The following is a 22789-nucleotide window of genomic DNA, read 5'->3' as shown; positions in this document are numbered from 1 at the left end:
TCAATTTTTGCATGTTTATTATTTATTTTACGCTTATGTTACGGCGCCCAGCGTTCCACATCGTTAGATTTATTGACATTTGCTGCGTTACGTTGGAAATTGTGGGTACACTTGTGTGACACAGTAAAAAGCTGTCACACACTGTTAAATAGGTAAATGGTCGTAATGAGACTCTTCTCCCGGAAAAAACTGGCGAAAGAAGTGTAGAAATCTTGATAAGTTATGAAATCGAGAGCATTATTCCTGCGCACTTGTCTAGGCTGTATAATTAAAAGTGTAACAAACGTCGCAATTACGGTTGTGGTGGCTTTTTAAGAATTCACTGTTAATAGCGATCAGTTATTTTTATGGACGTCTTCGACGAAGAACACGGCGCATTCCATCAAGGTCGAGCCGGATATTGAAAAAAAAATTTCGAATCTATTTAAGATTCATACTGACATTCTTCCGATAATTTCTAGTCGTCGTCGATCAAATATGGCGTCGGCGATAGTGGAACACTTTTTTTAATTAACTTTCTTCGGATGGTTCGTCCAAGAAATCAATTACAAATAGTACGAGGGGTGTTCACGACACAAGAGGTTTCACTAGGACCGATTGCGTCAGTCGGGAGATGATCTCTTCAAATTTATGCAACATGTTGCTACCGAAACACAATTGTTTTGCAAAGTGGTATTTATTGGCCACATCCTGCAACCCGGGTCGGACTTTCTCTTCAGCCACCGTAGTATAAAAATGTTCGGAGTGGAAAATTCCAAAAACAACCACTCATCCATACTCACGTTGGTATTGTTGCCGGATTTTAGTAGCCTCTGGTAATTGATGATGTAAGGCAGTGGGATGGGTTGGTGATGTCAAGAGTTTTGTTTAGAAATGGTAAAATCGCATTTTTTTAAAGCATTTTAATTGGAAATACCTCATAACAATCAAATCGGATTACTAATTGTTCGCAGAAATGTGGAAATCTTCGCGTATTGTTGGAGGTGTTTGTCAGAAACTAGAAATAATATTTAAATGGCACTGATTCCAAATAAACATTGGAGAATGCCATTGGTGTTAATCATTGCAAAATATTTTGTTTACCAGTTTTAATTTGTAGTATTCAAACCTACTCTATTTTGGTCTGTTTATCACAGATTTCTAGTCGGGCAACATTTTAAAATTTATTTTGAATTTTTTGTAATGTTTAGTTTCTATTTACGTCTTGTCACTTCAGTCATTATATTCACATCATTTTATGTTTGTTTGTTTTAATAATAATTCTCTTTACAAATCAAGATGACGAAGACAAGCGTTTTTACATTTTAAATTATATCGGGCCTTCAAATAAATATATATTTATAGTAGGCGTAGGCGACATTCTAATTCTGTTAACAGTGTAAAATAATTTTTGTAGGTAACCAATTATTCCCGGAGTTACACAGGTTACATAGTAAGCTTTTTCCCAATTTCATATTGTTATATTCCGTGGAGGGGGAATGCACTACAAAAATTAAAAATATTTTCTAACCTAATTTTATTTCGTTAAAATGTCAGACGTTTCTTGTGTCTTGGGTTGCTCTAAATATATATTTATTTGAAGGCCCGTTAAGAATTGTTTATTATCTTAGATCTCAAGTACGAAAAATCAGTTAAAAAAAGAGTACATTTGTAAAATCTCAATCAAATGTAACAGATTCCTACAGATGGGTGCAATATTTCACTAAAGTAGTCATCACAATAATGATTGCGATCCCAACGCTCTTTGATAGCTAGAGTCGTACAGTTGATTTATTCTACATAGTTATTATAAATATTTATTACATCGTACTTGGCTGTGATTTATGGTATACGTATCGATTTGCCGCCTATTCTATATTTGTAAAGTGACTTTTGACAGCTCGCACTTGTCATTTTGCTGTTTGGTTTTCTATCATTTTCAGTAGTGTTAATTCAGATGTTTACTCAATTGAATAGACGAAATTTGTTGTGGGACGATTTGATGTTAATTATTTGTTACAATTTTATCACTTTAAATCGCGTTATCTTAAACTCCTTGTTTTTAGGCAACCAAGCAATCACATCAATTCACCTTTAAAATAGTGTAGTTACGTTGTGTATTGTAAGTAGCACGTTTCGCAGCCAACTATGATGTAACCAACGTTTATATTAACCCTGTATTTAATTGGTTAAATAAAAAATTAAGAAATAAAGTAATTAATAGCGAATAGCCCGTTCGATATGTTAATTAAGACAAGTAAATGTAAAAAAACAATTTGTTTTGAACCATAAAAATGTACTCGTAAATAAATACTTTGTGACTGACATTTAGAAAGATATTTGTCAAAATGGAACTACGTAGGAATTCACATCTGTGAAAATAAAATTAATAATTATTTAACAAAAATGTATGAAGAATATGTAGATTAATAAAAAACTGAATAAAAATTAAATTTCGTTGGTAAAAATATTTCTTGAAAGTAGTTTCACAAATTTAAATCAGGACAAAATACTGATCATTCTAAAAACGAAGTACGGAATAAGAAAACAACATTTAGAATGACAAGTTTTAGACCAAAAAATGCAATAACAATCAATGAAATAACGAAACCATTACATTTCACACCTTTTCCAATGTTCTATATGACGATGATTTTTGTAATACTCGGATTTGTAGCGTCCTATAAGAAATAATTTTTTTAGCAAATTGTTCTTGAGTTTTTAAATTTTCTGTAAGAGCAAAATTACTAAGAAAATTCGTCGATCGCTATAATAATTTAAACAGTTGAGTAAATAAGTTAGGTGCCTTTGTGAGTGAAGCTTTCCTTAGGATGTAACACATACCATATTTAGTTAACAAATTAGCTCGTTTTCCAAAGCTATTTTAAAAAATAATAGAATTAAGGAGCAAAACAGGGTGTCAAACAAGTGTAAAAAGGAAATGTAGATGATGTTGGTGGTTGTGGTTGTAGTACTGATTGTGAGTTTATGGATCTAGATGCTGCTTCGAGCCACTAAAACGTCTTTCAATGCTGCAGAAGATGTAGATGAACTATTCAACAGCTGAAAGAAAAATTTTAAAGTGTAGGTAAAAACAAACTAAAACAATAGGTAGGATATACATAGTTGGAGAGTAGAAAATGAATACTTAATTAGTAAGTGCGATGGGAGAAAAGTAAAATATGTAATTGGTAAAAAAAAAACAAATCTTAGCAGATCGTTACTGCGGGTCAAACTCTGGCAGAAAAAAGTCCAGTTTAGTAAGGAATTTTATAATAACCAAATATGAACCTGCTCCAGTAAAAAATACTGTATTCGGTGTTCGAATTCATGTTCACGAAAAAAATTGTACAGTTTGTCAGAAATAAAACTAGTAACATTTTAACTCCCAGAATCTCGCAAGAAGTAAATTTTAAAAACTAATCGAATTAGGACCAAGAACTTGTGTGACAATAGAACCCTAGACTCTGTGTTTATATACAGTGATAATCGCTGCAGCGAAAAATACAGTGCGATCGAAAATAAAAAAAATCGAGATGGCCACTTCAGTTGGCAGCACGTAAAAATTTAATTCAAATGTCATCAGATCCCATTCATTACAATAGTAACTGTCATTCCGGACTTACAAGGCACTTACCAACAACTTGCCTTGATTATTTTATTTTTCCATACCTGAAAAACGACGTGTTCAAAAATAGGCCTGGCACAATTCCCGAATTAATGCGAGTAATTACTGATAATTTAATTGATGTCCCGACTTTGCGAAAGTCATTTGAAAACATGAAACGAAGAGAGTAGCATTACGTTTGCAAGCTGAAGGCAGACATTTCGAACATTACTCTAGTTCGTAAATACGATTAGAGCTCCTCATGATTCTTTTACAACCGACTGGTCACATAATGCACACATAATGCACACCTTTATGATCAATCAAGATTTCCTAACCTAACTTTTAAGATTGACATCTGATAATTGAAATTTTAACGAATTGCCAACTGAAATTTTTGGCACAGCCAACTCTAATTTTTTTTTCGATCTCACGGTACCACCACTATAAGAAGATGATACCTCGGTGAAGATCTGTCAATGTTTCCAATTAAAATTATACTGTACTTTGTAAGTTTTAACAAGTTCACAGAATTGATTGAATTATTATCATTATACAGGGTTATTATAAATGATTGTAGTCGAAGCAGGCCATGCCCATGTTATGAAATTTTTGGCGCATTCATGTGAACTGTCAATTTTTGTCGCTGTCACTGTCATTTTTTAGGTGAAAAGTGCGGTGATGAGGATTTTATTTATTTTTTTTAAATTAACGGTTGCACCCAAAAAATATTGACTTGTTTTGCTACCAATTCTAAAAATATTGAGTTGTTTTGTACCCAATTTAACTCCTGTGTGTGAATGGTGTGTACTCACTTATTCACCTCATTTTGATGTTTTTTATATGGAGCGGCAACGATAAATTTTACATCCAGTTTTTACGTCTACTTGGACTACAATCATTTGTAATAACCCTGTATCATTATCACTATATCACTAGCATTCTCTACTTGAATATTATCTATCTCTGTTATCTTGTCTTTCCTTACTTCCTTCTTCATCTCCAACTGTTATATTTAAGATCTAGTTGCACAACTAAAACAAAAGATATAAATAAAGCAATATCTACTTTTGGTGATACCTGCTGCTAAAAAAATTGAGTTTAAATTAGATGTTAATAAAAAAACCCACCTTGACTGTGTGAATTCATTTTTGTAAATTTCCAACAAAAATTTCGAAAAACGAAAAAGGTACTTAAATATTTCTTCACTCAATAACATCTTGAAGATAATTTTTAAAATGATACTGTTTCAAAAAATGTCTGGTCAAGGACGGCTGTGAGAAACAAAACATTTAAGAAGTTAAATCATCCAACCGTAAATGTCATTATGAATAATTGTCATGAACCAAGACAAAAAATTGTTCTGGGGTGAAAACGGTTCCTATACGGATGAGTCACCGTTCCCAACATTTGACCCTACTGCCGTTCCGTGAGACCACATCACGACTACCTCTGTGACAATTCATATCTCCATGTTCACATCCTTGTCACAGAGATAGTGTAGATTTTTCTTCGTTTAATTTTTTTTGTCAGTCATTTTGAACAACATGAATTGAATGCCTTGTTACTTCTCCATTGCTTGAATGAAACTTCCCAAACGAAAGGCAACCTAATTAGACAAATTGCAAGCTTGTTCAGACTCAAACTTCCTGCAAGTTCTTCTGTTTTTCTCTAGCACTGTAGCGTTAAATTGCAAATTTTTCGGTTAATTTGATTAGGATCTTGGCATGACTCATGAAAAAAAATAAAATGCATTCACGTTGTTTTGGCATAATGGGAGGCCATGGAAATTTTGCATTTGATTTGGTAGTAAAGCTGTTTGTTGAAATAGGTTATGTTTTTCTAAATTTGAGGTTATAAATAGCGTCAATGTCTAGTGCATTGTTGTCAGTTTTACTAGTTTGCAATAGAAGAATACTCAGACATTGCGGGAAATTCAGCAACATGTTATGTCGGACACTTTAGTGACGGAAATCAAACAGTGTGTCCAATGTTAAAAAAAATCATCGCCTCCTATTATTCCAAAACAACGCGAACGGTGTTTACGTTGCTTTCAAAAAATAATAAAAAAATATATATTCGGCCCAAAAATGAGTAGTCCAATAAGATCCACTCTATTCTATGAATGTAAAAAAACCACATGATTGTGTACGTTTTACTTGAAAGTGTTAAGTTGCCTTTTTGGGCCATTGCTGTGCTTAAGTAACGGTTACCACCGCAACCTTATATATAATAATGTACCGGCTGCAACCTCGTCTTAATAATGAATGGCTATCATTCATTCGTTACAAAACAAATTCTTTACATTTTCCTCCATGCCTCAAACCATTTATGATCTCCACTCAACTCTCTCCTCAGCTATTTCTGCATTTGTTTGCACTGTTATTATCTACGTTTATTGAAACAATTTTTGTCACGCAACTTATTGTTTGCCTTCGTCATTATCTCATTCACGGTACATCCTCCTTTTTATTTCTAATAAGCAATAAAGCAAACGCCCATGAATGATTTTCAAAATGACTCGAGATGCACCTAGAACGGCATTCCACACAACATTCTTCACCATTTCACAACACATTTTTTAATTTGTTTCCCTATTACATTTTTTTTTTTGGATCGCCTGCTGACTAACACGATGCGTCGAAACTGCAATTTATGTGACACGAGAGCGGTGTATCTCGCGGAGATGCGGCTCGACCGCAGGACATGTGATCGAATAGTCTTGTTGGGAGTGATGTCGTGACGAAAACGGAAGAGTTCGCTGACATTTCAGCGATTAAGAGGATATGTCCGCATTGATAAAAAATTAGCAATCGTGTCTTGACGTGTGTGCAGGAATTTTTCCAATGGCAGGCTGGACGCACTGTTTAATAATAAGCTCTGAAGCACACGCATGGCAATGAAAGTCGCAACTCTGTAATCTTGGACTATCTGAAGGCAATTCACCTTTTGCACGGTTGACAGAACTAGGGACAAAACCTTGGGTAGGTTGTGAGTAGGAGGGAATCAACTGGAAAAAGTTGTCTGCTTCCGTTGCAGCTTTCTGTTTGTGGAGTCATTGGTGCCTTCAGACAAATTAATTAAAATAAGCTGCATTTTTAATTTTGACAGACATTTCTATATATCACGCGTTCAAATGAAATCCTGGGCTGAGTAGGCGTTGGAAAAATTAAACTGTTTAGAACAGTGTAAAGTTTGAATTTCCCGCCGTTTGGTACGAATGACATTTGTTTATGTTTAATCAGGGCACTATTGTTTGTCTTCAGCAAAGGGTGCCTTTAGATATTTGCTTCGAGAATAGGAATCGTTAAGTTGTTCTATTTTGAGATAAAACATTGCAAGGAAAGAAAAAAGAATGATTTTTTTGGCTCTAAATTTTAGGTTAGCTGTCAATATACTCCAATTAATCTACGCTTTAAAAAAGTAGAACAATTGAGGGTTTCCAACGCCTTCCCAGCCCAGGATTTCATTTGAACGCGGGATATTTTTTTGTTAAAGCAGCTCATCAGGATTTTCTGATGGTTTATTTTCAAGATCGTATGCGTAAATACTGTTTATAATAATTCCTCCTTCTTCCGTTATTTTTCTATTATTCTATCTGTTATTTATTGATAAGTTTTATTAAAGGAATTTCTTTCGATGTTTTAAAAATGGTTTCGTGCTTTGGTTTGTTACTGCGCCTGCATTACTTGCAAAAAGATTTTTTTTTACCAAATGAGTCTGATTGAGAGACTGACGCTCTTGAAAAATATACTGCAAAAACCACAAACGTTTGTGGTTCAGTAATTTCACGTCTTGCACCTGAAATTTTCAAATATTAGTAAAAAAGGATAAAGCTTGGTAAAATCGTGGAGTGGTGGGTGAATTACGTGAAACTTATATAAATAGGAAACGACAGGATTGCAGTAAAGTTTAAATTTTTTAATAGAATGCTTTACGCAAGAATTACAAGAAATAAAAAAGACGCACCTTGGTCTCGTTTATCTAAGTGCAATAAACAATGGGTGACGAAATATTTCAGTGGGACAGTATTGAGAAAATATTTTCAGTTGCATAGCAAATTGCAGTTTTAAATTTGAAACACTGTAATTTATCCTAATTCAAAAAATACGTAGTTGGCGTTAAAATTTTATTTGAAGATTGGCACCACATGATTGAACAATATGTTTTGAATATGTTTTATGTAATTATAAAGGTGTATAACACAAAATTATCAAATAAAGATGTAAAAGAAAAGATAAATCGCAAGCAAAGCGTGAAACTAAATGAATGAATATGAATTAGTATTTCCAATTTTAGTAAGTTAAAGCAAATGAAAAAAAAAATTTTTTTGGTAATTTTGGCAATTTGATGCAACAATTGAGAGTAAGACAGGATCAGGAATGTACAAAATGTGAAATAAAATGATGGGCTGGAGAGATATCTCGCGTGACTATAAACGCTTAACGCTTAATGAAATTTATAAATCAGTCGTCGTTACTAATTGCATCCTGATTGCATTTAATTTCCACTTAGTACAGTGGTAAGACAAATCAACTGACGGGAATTAGAAGTGGTAGTAGCATATGATCGAATATTTTTATCCTCTAGGTCTAGAGGAATGTGAAATTAATAATATAACCTATTCAATTTTGACAGAATTCCCTATTTAAATATTGAATACTGCATGAAACTTAGTTTCGAAATGGTATAGAGGTAGAGAATGGAGAATGGTCGTATTTCTTACTTAGGAGAATTTTGCAATTTTTCTGTTTGTTAAAAGGACAGCACTCATAGACCTAAACCTTAAACTGTTAGATGTAAAATACCGATGCCACTTCTACTGCCAATACAAATGAAAAAAAAAATAACCATCTAGATCTAGAAGATAAAATGATTCGATTATGGTATTTTAAAATGTTTATTTAAAAAAATCCCAAATTGCTATTTCCGCTGGGACTTTCATTGACAAAACAGTAACTTACTACGCGCTGAAAAGTAGTTTTCATATGGCGCGAAAATTTAAATTTTCGTATAATAGTACACTCACCGGCAGAAAAAGCGGAACACCATTATTATTTAAAAATCTATCGTCGCGGTATGTGGTTGCTCTTTTTCAATCAGTCTTTTGAAACCTTCTAACAGCTCTGTAACGACTAGCAAGAGGAGCCTCAATAGCATTAGCTGCATAACGGAAACAACAACAGTCTTCAACCAAAGCTACTGCTCTGGCAATATTTACACCAGCTATTCGAAGTAAACAACAATAAAAAATTACAAAAGTTATAAAAATCTAACCAGGTTGCTTGATTATTATAAAAATGGTAAATTTAAGAAAAGAAGGTTTTTAAGCAAAAAATTTGTTTTTATGCGAAATTGCTAATAAAATAGCCTGTGCTAATGTTCAAGGTTATGTTTGCTATCATCGCCTCCTGGTCAAAATACATCAAAATAGGTATTATGGGAATAATTTGTTGTTCCGTTTTTTTTGCCGGTGAGTATAGTTTATTTAACGAGCTCGTGTGTAAATTGGGTTTTTTTTTGGCATGAGTGGGTCAGTTTAAAACGCGAGTGAAACGAAAGGCCCACGAGTGCCAAAAAAATTTACAATTTTACACAAGAACGAGTTGAATACAAGGTTTTTTTGTTCGACGACCCCTTAAAGGCGCCAAATCGCTTAAAAATTAGCTCGACGTTTCGTTTTGAGAAGTTGTGACATTTATCAAAATCCCTTCACACAGGAGAAAATTCTCAAATTCTGACAGTGTGGAACAAAAAAATAAATTTATATTTTTTACGGTACATTTAAACAACGCAACCGGATAAAATATTTAATCAAAAACAGAATAATCGCTATTACTTGCAATATGCTAACTCATGACATTCCAATAAAAATATATTCTCGTTATTTATTAATTAATATTTATCAGCACTATTATGAGTATTACATTATGTAATCGTAGAATAACTTCTTTCTAAACAAATTTGTTCAAAGACGCTGGAGCTTGAGTTCGTTTCCAAAAAACACTGTATTATTCAACACAAAACACTTTTAAAAATAAATTCAAAGACTTATCAAGTACAATTTGAAGTTATTTTATGTATTAAATTAAAACGGTGTAACTTTTTTCATTTTTACATGAGAAAATGGTATACTTCGTCCAGCGAAACATTGGGAGATTTTAAATTATAGACTTGTAACTCAACACTACAAAATGCACTAGAATAGGTGCATTAATTAGAGCATAATTTCAAGACAAAAAAATTTACCGCTTGAAGGTAAGTAAATAAATAATTTTGTTTTGTGTTTTGTGATTTTTATATCAACCAATCTCTCGATGGACAAACTATAAGTATAGTCAAAATGTTTTGGATGTGGATTGTCAAACTCAAGGTCGCTTAAAACTTATGATTGAGCTGTACGTTAGTGAGATCTGTCATAAACTCCAAATACCTTATTGGCGCGCCTAGTTACTTTTGCTGGTAGTACCAACTTAACGACAAGTCCCCAATTCACATGTATAACGTTCCGGCTGTAGATTATATCATTAAGAGTAGAAGTGAGTCTTTTTGTGCTAAGCCCAGAGATTGACGACCGAGACGAACTCGAGGTGTGCAACTAGGCGAAGTACAAAAAGATTCTACTCCGAATGATATACTTATACAGCGTGATCAACAATGACTGAGTCTATTGGCAATGAAACAATTGAAAAATATTGGTGTTTTTCTGTTTCGTAATTGGCACTGACCGGATGTTTTAACTTGACACGACATTAAAAAAAAATTAGGTTATGTCGGGTATGTTTATGCTAATACAAAAATGACCCTTTGATGATAAACGTCAAATTCGTTTGTCAACTCTGTCAAAGCTGACAACCGGAAATGCGTTTAGATTACAGTGGTACCAAAATCATTCAAATTTTCATTGTTACCAACAGACTCAGTCATTCTTGATCACGTTGTACTATTTTATCTTCAAGCGGATCACAAAAAAAAGTCGGGCATTAACTCATTTATTTATTTTTCTTTTCCTGCAGTTACATTAAAATAACAATTTTCAAATTTGAAGTTTTAAAATTTTAAGGCACCAGTAATTCCTCCTTTCCTTGTAACATTATTGGTACCTACTAAAGTTTCGATAATATTAGTAAAATCTACAACGCTATCTAAATTATCCGATGTACAATGAGGGACATGGAATTCTGGGCAGTCTGTTATTGTCATTTCAAAAAGTGTCAATGTAAATGCACCTTTACCGTCATTATGATTGATATTTTCAAAAAAACTGTCAACTTGGTTATGAGTGTCTAAGGTATGGTTTAGAAATTTTGACAACTGAATCACACATCGGCCCAGTTTTCCGTGTCTCCAATAGTACATACAATGAGGGGCATGGAATCCTGGGCAGTCTGTTATTGTCATTTCAAAAAGTGTCAATGTAAATGCACCTTTACCGTCATTATGATTGATATTTTCAAAAAAACTGTCAACTTGGTTATGAGTAGCTAAGGTAAGTTTTCCGTGTCCCCAATAGTACTTTCTGCAAATTTCCAGGTAAAACTTTCCCAAAATGGGGAATGATCGCAATTTGTAATTTTTAGTATCCTGAACTAGGATAGCGATAGCAGAGCTCAAATCTTCGACATTTCCCATTGTCAAGTTGGTGATTTCATCACATCCTCTAGGGAACTCAAAAATTGTATCTTTGTAGCAAGATACTTTTTATCAGAAGCATTATGTAGAAATTATACACTTTTCGGGACTTTGGTGGGATTAGATCCTGCATAGAGTTTGCCGCGATCGGTGTCAATTCTGGAGGCGTGCAATGAATTTCAATTTCAATGGCATCGAACATACTTCAGTTAATCGCTAAATATAACAAAAATTATCAAAACGTGAATAGCAAACGATAACTTACAACTGTTTACTTTTTAACACTGAACGGCCATCTTGCTATTTTTGATTTTGACATCTGACATCCATGTACCAGACGACTCGTGTTATATCACAACGGAATCGGTTAAATATTGGGTAATAATTTCGTTATTTCGCTTTTTTATAGGCTTTTTTTAATAGGGATAATTTAATTATTAAATATTTCATGCTTCAAATGACCTTACATTAATTTGACTCGGAAGAACCGCCTGTAGACACTTCTACTCCATAGGACTTATCTCATCTGTTATACAGGTTATTGGTGATTCACGTAAGATGACGATCCTGACCAGTAAAAATGCAACCCAAGCTACATTTTACAAAGCATACATTGTGTTTTGATATTTAAAAATTAAATCAAGAATCCAAGAAGGTATTCAGGTATTCTATTAGTTTGAAAGGTATATCTGTCATTGTCATTTTAGAAAATGACAGAACCTACATGATCCTACTTACCCATTACTTTTGTGATTTTAATTGCTTATTAATTATTATTGTTATTAAATGATACTTTGTTGAGAGAGGTATTTTTCTGTCAGAACTTGACATTCATTAGGCTGATGTTAAAAACTATCTATACATAACTATGTTTTATGTGCATTATGATAATGTAATACGGATCAAGAGCGCTTTATAAATCGTATTTTGGGTTGCATTTTTACCTGGTCAGGCTCGTCATCTTACGTGAATAATACTGTATTATGTATTTTCCCAAATTAGAACAATTAAAACAGAAAACATCATGTTTACAATAATAACGGCCAGCTAGGTGTGAAGCAATCGTACCTTCTAAGCCTTAAATTCTTGAGATAATTTTATTTCAAACAAGTATTTAACACGCCTTGGTTCATATCATGATACAATTTTACGCTTCTTGTTTAAATTAGGGTAAGCACAAAACAAGAAACATTCGCTGAAATTCATATTTTTGTTTTCTTATCTAAAAACTGATTCGAAACTGTCTGTGGTGACAATTTATAAAACAATATTTGAATTTAAAAAGTTAGTAAATTTCTCGCAAGCACACTTTTTACGTACGTTACGTAAACATAACGAAACATAATATTTTAATTTCCTGTCAAGCATTTGCCTGCTAATTCAAAATGTGAACTGTTTCTGCTACTTAGTTCGGAATCTGAAGAAGTGACAGCATTCCTTCTTTATTGCAATATCAGCCAAACTAATTAATTCAAGTAAGTTTGGTAAGTTTTCTCAAAATCTCTTGATTGCAGCTTGAAATATTTCTTTCAACTCCTGAATAATCTCGAAAATACCAAATTGACATTCAGTCGTCCATATCTTTCGGAACATTGAAAAACAATTCTTTGTAACCCCTTTACATATTTTGTTTGCATTACTACTTACAACCCAAGAGACGTAAAGCGCCATTTACATTACATACATTAAGAGTCGAATTTAATTTGTAAGCACCTCGACTGACCATACCACCTCAGCACGTGACAACTTGGAGCCACCGCATCAGCTCTGGTTCCGTCTTAACGTCATCCTAATTCCGTTTACTTTTTTATGTTTTATTTAAAGCAACAAGCGTAAAGTTCCGCAATTTTTACCTACTAGATTTTCATTTTTTCTGTGATGCTTTTTAGGTTAGGGATGTAAAAATGGTACATGTTAGAAATTGGTGTTAACTCAGTAATCAGGGATATTCAGTGGAACCAAAAGATAGAAAAATGTCTTTGGCAGTTAGAATTGATTGGTCATTGTGGTTTCACAAAATATCATTTGTCTGTTATGATAGGTAGAAAGCATGACAGAGGTGGCGAAGATTTGAGATTTGAGAATCATTCGGTGTACTTTAAAAGAAAATAAAGTTACAAGGATGAGATTTCTTGTAGAGCTCCACCTTGTCGCAGACAACAACAACAGTCAGGATTGTTGTCATCAACCGTTGCATTTGCATGTCCTCGGGCATTTCTCGCTGCACTTGTTTTGATCCTTCAATGGCATCCAGACTCGGAGCGTCGTTAAAAAATTCAAACCGATATTAGCGGTATTTCCAAGGTAAAAAGTCAACATTCTCTGCATAAAGGTATCCACACGTTGGACATCTTAATTGTCGTCATTAACGGCAGCGGCTGTGTCTGAAAGCCTCCGAAATCCACGCCGAAGAATTTCCCATTAACGGGAATTCGCGCTAAAGGCGTGGCCCCAACGGCCGTTTTATTTTTACCATTAGGCCTCGTGCACGCCGGCCGGCTCGTGAACAGCCGATACAACCTGTTCTACTGATTATGTAATTCGAAAACGGATCGTCGCTGTCATGAAACTCGGTCGAAACGTTCGAGGACCGCATTCCGATCGTCCGAAGAAGTCGACCGTTGCTGAAACGTGTCGAACGCGATTTGGAGATTTTTTGCAAGGGCTGTTGGCAGACATGCTTTTGAATAATTACACGGTTCGCGGGTGTGTTTTTGTCTGGACGTTGCTGGAATCATTCAAAAAGTGGAATATCTATGGGCACAAAAAAAAATCGGCAAAAACAGACATTCGCTTGAAATGTGCTGACGCTTGTTTGTAAATGCACCATTAAGAAATGCGACCTTGATGCAGACATAAACAAATAAATATATTATAAACAAGCGTCAAACACGTAGAATTAATGCCGAACTCGTCGATAAATACCAAAGAGTTTTACCGTCCTGTTGGGTTCCAAGTTTCATTATGCTTTTTTAAATATTTATTTATTTATCAGAATATAAATAATCTTGCATAACAGCAACAGCGCGACAACTAGGTTTCAGGCTCGAGGCGAAGCCGAGTGCCTGAATAGTTGGAGCGCTGTAAAATACCAACGGTACGACATTTGTAAGGATTAGACTTTTTCGGCTGACTGCTCATTTTTTTGTTTGGTTTGTGATTAGTTTTTTTTTTGTTGGTTTCAGGTATGTTCTAGTCCCGGAAAAAAACACCTTGCACAGTCCGAGCCCCCGCTTCCTTCCCCTCGACTCGCCATTCGCCCGTGCCCCCAACCCGACGCATCCTCCCCTCTTCGCCGCCATATTGAGAAGAACCACAGGAATCAAAGTTCTCGAATGCCATGCCTTCATCTGCAAAAGAGAAGTCGCCGCCAATGCCCTGGTCAGATGTTGTTTTCATGCCTACGCCGACTCCTCGTACGCCAAACAAGTTGACACCGCCGGAAGCATATACGGCACATTGGCGTCCGACAGAATTTCTAATAAAGACAAGGTAGAGTACGTTGCCAAAACTTACTTCGTTTCACTGTGGATACTGAGCGAGTGATGATCACAGAAGAGTATTTCATGTGACACTGGCTTTCAGGTGGAGGAATGGAAGATGACGCGATCGACCTCCGGCTCCACCATGACCATCAACACCATCGGCAATGCCAAAGACGACGTCAGCATCTACAACGGCGACGAAAACCACAAGGTGTGGGCGGGCTCCCAAGACCACCTGGACCAAATCTACGACGTCTACTCGTCGTCTACCATCAGCCGCCCGTCCCGCCCCCGTCAAATCACCCAACCCGTCGCCGTCCCCCCGCCTCCAGTCAAAGAAAAAAAGAAGAAATCGAAGAAGTCCCTCAGTGCTTCCCGCGAGGACCTCTACCATCCTGTCATGAACGGCAAAGCCAACAGCGTCGCCGGAACGATGATGAAACCTCGGCCGCAAGCACCACCCCAACCCGTTTACATAGTCGCCCACCCCCAAACCCTCCCCAATCCAAAATTCTTCAAACCTCACAATACCTTCTCACACAGACCCAGAGGGAAAATGTTGATCCCTGCACGTCCAATCCCTCCTCCGTTAGTACCAGTAGCTCCAGTCATCATTCCTACCACCATTCCCAAAAACAAGAAGAAATCGAAGCACGCAATGGAGGAGCCGATTTACATGCCCAGCAACAGAGCGTTGTCACCTGTGGCGAGTTATCAACCTGTCAATTTCCCCCATGAAGCCTACTTGATGCAGCATTACGCGACCATGGAGTCGCAGGGAAAGCAGAAAAGGAGGGAGAAAGGAAAGCTGAGTAAAAAACTAGCGCAGAGTATGAACGGGCTAGACGATCCGAGTTTGATGGGAGGGCCGCCGCCGCCGCCCGGAGCACCCCCAGAACAAGACGAGAGTCCTTTCAACACGGGGATCTACAGGAAAAAGGGCCATCTGAACGAAAGAGCGTTCTCGTACTCCATCAGACAAGAGCACAGGAGTAGGAGTTACGGCTCATTGGCTAATCTCAAATTTGCCACGCCCATCCCCAACGGAGATGTGAGTATTCATTTGTCAACCAGTAGCGTGGACTTATCACAGAAGATAAGTCAGGTTGGGGCGAGTTAAGTAACCAAAGACACCACTGATGACGTCACGGGCCAAGCGAGGCAAGTGAAAGCACCAACAATGCGCAAATTGTGCGATTTTTCTGAGCATTACCGCCAATTTCACTTTGTTTCGTAACGTTTTCGCACGATTTGCTGCACAGATCACGTAGTTTCAGACAAGAAAGTGCCTAATTAAATCGGATTAATTAGACGTTTAAGCAGAGGTACAAAAAGTAATTTTCGGCCGACAATTTTTTAAAATTTTTGCTAAAATAGGTATTACCGGATAGAGAATTTATTTTTCTTCCGTGGGCAACATGAAGGATCCAAGAAGTGACTGTGACCCCACAAAAGTTTCAATCAATTCTTCAAATATTCAAAACCGTTGTCGTCCTCGCTGTTATTCCTAATCCGTCACTGGTTGTCGATCTGGTAGCGAACTCTTTACGATTACGACGACTCCAGTCGGGCGGTTAACTGTTATCCCATCCGCTATCGTAAAGTTTGATAACCCCCTTGATAATTAAAGGATACAAATTTGCCCAACAACAATATTTCACACTTAGAAAATTGTACAAAAATTCCACGTCATTTGACACTCAGTGCCACCAACCTAAAATCTTTCATAAAAAATTCCTATTTCGATTTTCTTCCCAAAGCATGGAATTCACTGTTTCCAGACGATTTGGGCGAACGAAAAGTCAGTAAATTTAGACGCAGTACGGAAAAGTAATACTCGATTAATTAAAATGTCTTGCTCGGCGGAAAAATTTAAATTGGCGACGAGGAGGACCAACGCGAAACCTTGATTCGGTTAAAAACGCTTTTACTGTGCCGTAAATTTTGTTTTATGATCGGACGTTATTGCCGTGTTTGTGTAATCGTCATCAAGAACATATTTTTAAACGACTGACAGGTCGCCATAAAAATACAATAAACAAACTTAACTTAAAAAAGTGGGATTTTTGGATGATAAAGTTGGTACCGGATCAAGCGACATAAATCAGCGATAATTTATTTATTTGGGCAATTAAACATTTTACGGTGGCTTATTGAGACTCCTGGAAGTAAATTGAATTAGCTGAATCGTAATTGAGCGTAGTACCAGTTAGTCGAAATAAGAAAGAAATCGCATTAGTGTCGGTAAAAGCGCACTCTACTCTGCCCGTACCTAATCGGGTTCATTGGTTCAAGTTCATTGGTGTCTAACAGGTGCGGGTCGAAGGTTAAATGATTCACCAAATTTTCCGGTGAACACTACTTCCGTCACCAGTCAACTCCCAAAACCACTAAATTGTTCAAATCGGTTGGCAGGTCGAGGACCGCGAAGACATCAAGAAAGAAAGAGAAATCATGCAGATGGTCCAAGACCTAGACCTCTCCGGTGACGAGCTCGAGCGCTCCGAAGTGCCCCGCACCATGTACGAGGCGCGCGGAGGTCCCCCAGGTCCCGTCATCGTAGCCGCACCCCAAATAAACGGACGCGGCCACCGCAGATAGGTGAGTAAACACACTCGCACCCCACCGGAGAGTGATTCACTCGATTTTCAAAACGAGAGATTAAATTAAGCTAAATGTTGGCGTGCCGCTTCGTTGCGATGCCGAACCGAGGCGCAGTGCTGCGCTGTGGTAATTATCGGGTATTGGCAAACCGTTACGTGTGCTAAAGAACGGTCAGTTTGACACTGAAAGCGATCAAGACGGCTTGGATAACTGTCTGCCGATTGTTTCAGGCGTGAGACTGTGTTTGGATAACGGAAGAGGCGGCTGGGCACAAATAAGCGTTCAGGTGTACAGTTTATTGATGTTTAGTTTGGTTTATCTCTGACCTGTAGGGGGCGCTTTGTGGAACGCAACCCCGAGTTAAATTTGGCCGTAAGTCTTTGAGGAAAGTGTTGAAAATATTTTTATGACGATGATCGATTTTGGGGGAGTTTCGGAAGCGTCCCCTATCTTGGATTTTGACAACGAACAATAAATTCTAAGTTTGCTCAAGTGTATTATAATTATTTAAATATAACCGGTATAAGGTGGGAATAAATAATAAAGAGTTAAAATTGTATTCTGCATCACAGTTCAGTTAGACTGAGTTCGTGGCGCCCTCTGTCACGGATCGGGCCTTAATTTACCAAATATTTATTGTATAACCTGTAAATATTAGTCGGATACTTTCTTGTTGCAGTATTTAAATAACGATTCACACAATCAAGTTTTATTCAGTAGTAATAAAATACGTATGTAGTTTACTTTAAGTGCCATTTAATATGTTTCGTTTTTATCCATTTTACATTTATTTTACATGATTAAAAGAAAAGGCATTTCTGTAACATAAATTTGTCTATTTTATTTTACGTAATTTAAGAATTGTAATGTATGAAAAAATACAGTAAAGTCTATACAGATGGCGTTGTCTTACTTAACCCCAAACCCACTCCCTTACAACGTTTTGTTTTTACTTAGGACCTATTATTCACTTTCAGGTTCTTTCAACTGGGCTAACAAAAGCGCCCTCTGTTTCTCTAATTCAGACTCACTCATTTCACCACTCTTGCCAATCGCATCTGGTTCTGACGGTCTACGACTAATGTGTTTGTCCTCTGACGGAGTTCTCTGTACGAAAGTAAAAAATAAATAAATACCTTCTTCAGTCAAATCTTTAATGGATAAATATATTTACATCATGCCATTAATTAATAAGCTCCCGAATCAGTCAAGAAACAAAAAATTAAACTAAACGAGTATACAGATCAACACTAAAATTAAAACAAAACGAATGGGAGAAAACGATCAAAAAAACACTTTTTTGTGTGTATTTTTTGGTCAGGTTTAGTATGTACCAGAGCGATTGTGAGTACTACATCCCAATGAGAAAATGAAAAACACCCAAAAAAAAATTTATATCAAAGATACAAACGTCAGTGATAACTCACAGAAGGGCTCTTTCTCTTGTGCTTCTTCTTCGACTTCTTTTTCCTGTACTCCTCTTCGCTTTCTTCCGAATTCACAGACTCGCTCCTCGATCGACGTTTCGACTTCTTCACTTTTTCGTTCTCCGACTCGCTACTCGACGATTTGTATTTTTTGCTCTTTTTCTTTTTGGATTTCTTCGACCGGGAATGATGGTGACTACACGATTCTTCCATTTCGTGTTGAAAGTCCTGCAATCGTGACCGTTACAACACTTACAATAACAATACCATCACGTACTTTATAAATTTTAATCCGGTCGCTCTCGGACGAAAAAGCCAAATATTCTTCTTCGTTTTCAAGTTTCGGCTTAACTTCATCCCAACTCAATTCGTAATCGACATTCAGATCTCTCAAAAGATTTTTAAAATTGAGTTCCAATTTTTTTAGTCGCTTGGACTCTTCCTTGACCCGCTCTTTCTCCCTCGCCTCTGCCTGCAACACAACCGTTAGCACTACACTACTTGGCCCCACTAACTCTAAAACCAATTTGTCTCTGACACTTGACTAAACGTCAAAAATGACACTTCTAACTTGACACTCGTCAGTAAACCTATTGCTTAAAATAATTTCCACAATAGTTACAACATTTACTTAATTTATTCGGAAATAAATCGATAATACTCCAGTAAGAGTAATTAATCACCTTTTCCAGTAGCGAGTTGTAAGTGAGCTTAACATTTCCCGCATCCAAGGTGGCGCTTTTCTTGTCCTCGCAAATGACAGTTGCGAACTGATCGAAACTCGTGTCAACCTTAACCTCAAAATTTTTGTCCTTCAAGATCTCTTTGATGATCTTTTTCTCGTCGTGGAAGCGCGCTTTCAGATCCTCGACGTAGAATTTGAACAAATCCAGTGGGGTAGAACCGTGCTGGCCTGCAAAAACAAACGTAACCTCGGATTTTAGTAACATACTCCTCGCTACCTAGCATAGCAGAAAAGCGGATGTCCGCTGAAATAATTGGGTACAATTCCACCCAAAGCGACATCGAAGTCAGTTTTCCTTCCTCGTGTAAATGATCGAGTAGAGCTAAAAACTGATCGCGATTTTTTCGACATTGTCTCTTCAGCCGTTTCTTTTCTCTTTCTTTGTCTTCGATCTGTTCTTTCTCCAGTTGTCTGATGTGCTCTTCGAAGACGATCAGTGCGTCTTCTTTGTCCATGGCCAAGAGATTTACGTCGTTTTTGAATGCCGTGTTTGCCAGGAGGAGGGATTGGGCTTCGCTCCAGGTCGTGTCGTAGGTTATTTTTGTCATGCTGTCCAACACTTCGGACAATTTCTTCATGTTGCGCTTCTTCAATACTTTGCCTTCTTCTTTTTCTCGCTTGGCTAACGTAAAGACGACGTCTTCGTAAATGTCGCGACGATCCGAATCATTAACGCTGGTCCATATCTAGAATTTTTAAATTATTACTTGTTAGTGATTTTTAATGCATTTTACAGGCGCAAAGATAATTGTTTTTGTTAGATTTTACCTCCGTGGTTGAGAATAACTCGTCGCACTTGTAATACTTTGTAGTAGATGAAATTTTATCACAGTTTAGCAAAAACTCTTCCAGCTGTTCCTTGGATTTCTTCGCTTTGAGTCGGTTTTCTTCTTTTTCATCTTTCTGTTTTTGCGTCTTGTAAGCATTGAAAACTTGTTTTTTCTCATTCAATTTCTTGAAAGTCTCGTATCTTGAGTCATTAGAAATTATTTTCACGCACTGTTCCCAAGTGGCATTGGAAGGGACATTTTTGCTTTTCAATAATTCCTTAAACGCCTCCATTGCTTCTTTTTTGTCTTTAAACACTTTCACCGGTTCCGGTGCTGGTTTAGGGGGCTCTTTCGGAGCTTCATTCGGAATCACACCGTTTGTATCTTCTTCTTTACAAGAGGAAACATTAAATTTTACTTAGTATCGCAAAAACAAAAAACTATAATTACCACTTTTAGAAGCTGGATTTGGAAGACTGATTGCCGCCAATGTCGCCGCCATAGACGATTCTAACGCACTTTTTCCAGGGCTGGCCACTATTTAAACAAGCAAATTTATTATTATTGATTTAGTAATTCTTTTATTGGTTAAAATTAATTTCAATTTAACACATTACGAGAATGAATTAGGAAAGCAAATACTACGATGGTTCATTATTTTATGTCCCTGACGCAGAAAGCGTCATCTGAGAAATGAAAGTGTTCTCCACAAAATTCATTCATAATTTAAATTCTCCAAGAATTTTCTGAACAAACACAAAACTACCAGCAGGATGAAATATAACGATATAAAATAGATCTGTATTGTGCTTGGTAAGAAGTACAAGTGTCAAAATTATTTTTCTTCGGCTATCCGACAATATGCTTGCGTGTACCTAGTATTACTATATTATGTCCCACTAAACTGGCGCCAGTTTAGTTGCACGTGAAAACATGTCGATTGGACTGGCGTCAGTATAGTTGAACCTGAAAACATGTCAATTGGAGACTGGCGCCAGTAAAGTAAAAGGCGATTGTATTTTTTGGCGCCAGTGTCTTTTGTCCGATTAAGTTTGACCATGTTCGAATATGTCACGCAAAAACGCAAAGCTAGAGTGGCGAAATTAATAACGAGTATTTAATTCCACGAAATCAAAAATGATTTGATTTTTTTTGTAACGTTCTCTGGAACTACAAAGACAAAATTCACAAAACACCGTCAACAATACTTGACGACTACAGCAGTTGACGCCATGTTGAAGTTTGTGCCAGTTGAAAACTGATTAAAAGACAAACTGGCGCCAACCAATATTGGCACTATTAAAATGGCATTCTCCTGGCGCCAATAATCTTTGAATGTAGAAACTTTATGTGATATTCAAAATGAGAACAGACTCTGAGTGTGACGAACTAATGACCTGTTAGATTTTCATAATGAAGATGAAAACACTGACGTCAGTTTTAGAAAAATCCTAGGTAAAAAGGTACTACTTTATGCACTTGTTGCATTAATTACTCTTATTCTAGGTGCTATTTTTTTCACAAAGGTGAAGTTTTAGTTTTAGAATTTAAACAATTAATATTGCAAAAGCACTCACCTGGGGCTACATTGGGTGAATTTGAATTAGACGCAACTGGTCCCACTGAAAGCTGCGCTGGACTTGATACTTCAGTAGGAGTAGCTGTGGCTGAAACACCTTTGGTTCTGCAAAAATAAAATTAAACTTGTTTAAATATTTAACAATATTGAACTTAATTCTTAATTATTATAAATTAAAAATAAAACTGTCTCATCCTTCAACTATTAAAATAAAAAGGGTGATATGCAAATATAAAGATATACTCACTCTTCTGCAGCAATTTTCTTTTTAATTTCCTCTAGCTCAGTTGGCATGATCCACCGCGACTCCTTAGTGTTAACATTGTGATAATAAATTTTGCCATTATCAGCCACATATTCTTTCCAAGGACACTGTGATAGTAACAACTAAAACATTTTATTTGCACATTACAATTAATGAAATTTAAATCTAACCTCCGACGCAGTTTTGAGTTGGTCAGGCTTTTGCCAAGAACTCTGTTTTGTCATAGAATTGTAATAATAGGTCCTCCCGTCTGGGGCTTTATGTTCTGTCCACTGTTCTACAGGATTCGGTGGAGGTGGAAAACCTCCAAATCCTGGAGGAGGCACACTGAAGGGTGGAATCATGGTTTGGAACCCCGCCATTGGCGGCATTTGAACCGGAGGCATCAACGGCGGTGTACCAATTCCCGGGGGTGGGTAAGTTGGTGGCGGCACGTTTGGATCCTGCTATTACATGAAGCCAGGTCAACATAACCTCACTAAAAGTACTTACCATTTTGTATTCAATTGCACGGTATTTTTACACCGGTCGTAATTAGATTTAAAAATATCACGTCACGAAATCAATATATTAATTATCACATACTGGCTCTTAATGAATTAATTGCAAATAGAGAATAATAATTGTAAAATTCGACGAAGCGTAACCGCAACTTCTTATCTACACTACAGACCTACCGTAGTTGTAGTTAGTATA

General features: G+C 36.6%; 2 protein-coding genes across 7 annotated transcripts in view; one reads left to right on the top strand and one right to left on the bottom strand.

Annotated features, from left to right (window-relative positions):
* Positions 1–18206, top strand: part of LOC138127813 (uncharacterized) — a 24003-nt gene extending 5797 nt beyond the window's left edge. The window contains exons 3-6 of the mRNA XM_069043876.1: positions 14404–14710; positions 14804–15754; positions 17119–17304; positions 17538–18206. Of these exons, the coding sequence (XP_068899977.1) occupies positions 14404–14710; positions 14804–15754; positions 17119–17304 (1444 nt within the window). The 3' untranslated portion in view covers positions 17538–18206. The remainder of the gene's footprint in view (positions 1–14403; positions 14711–14803; positions 15755–17118; positions 17305–17537) is intronic.
* On the bottom strand, positions 18044–22789 carry Prp40 (pre-mRNA processing factor 40). 6 transcript variants are annotated; one of them, XM_069043869.1, is made up of 11 exons: positions 22586–22789; positions 22264–22539; positions 22076–22215; positions 21827–21933; positions 20700–20786; positions 20248–20639; positions 19694–20165; positions 19418–19647; positions 19012–19206; positions 18735–18962; positions 18044–18414 (listed from the first exon to the last, which is right to left on the bottom strand). In XM_069043869.1, exons 1-11 carry the CDS (start codon positions 22586–22588, stop codon positions 18271–18273), a joined length of 2274 nt encoding a protein of 757 aa, XP_068899970.1. In that variant the 5' UTR covers positions 22589–22789; the 3' UTR covers positions 18044–18270. The 6 variants fall into 6 exon arrangements, with proteins under 6 accessions (XP_068899970.1, XP_068899974.1, XP_068899975.1 ...); XM_069043873.1 differs by having other exon boundaries at positions 20248–20636; XM_069043874.1 differs by having other exon boundaries at positions 20248–20636; positions 20703–20786.

Source organism: Tenebrio molitor, chromosome 4 (assembly GCF_963966145.1).
Source record: "Tenebrio molitor chromosome 4, icTenMoli1.1, whole genome shotgun sequence".
Classification (NCBI taxonomy): Eukaryota; Metazoa; Arthropoda; class Insecta; order Coleoptera; family Tenebrionidae; genus Tenebrio; species Tenebrio molitor.
Note: the sequence above shows the minus strand (reverse complement) of the source record. Positions and strands in the feature narration are given on the sequence as shown.

Excerpts from the sequence above, each read along its gene's own strand:
- Prp40 (XM_069043869.1), bottom strand. Across the intron at positions 19,207-19,417 it reads ACAACTCGCTACTGGAAAAG|GCAGAGGCGAGGGAGAAAGA; the intron begins GTGATTAATTAC and ends GTTGTGTTGCAG. Across the intron at positions 18,963-19,011 it reads ACCGGATTAAAATTTATAAA|GACTTTCAACACGAAATGGA; the intron begins GTACGTGATGGT and ends TCACGATTGCAG.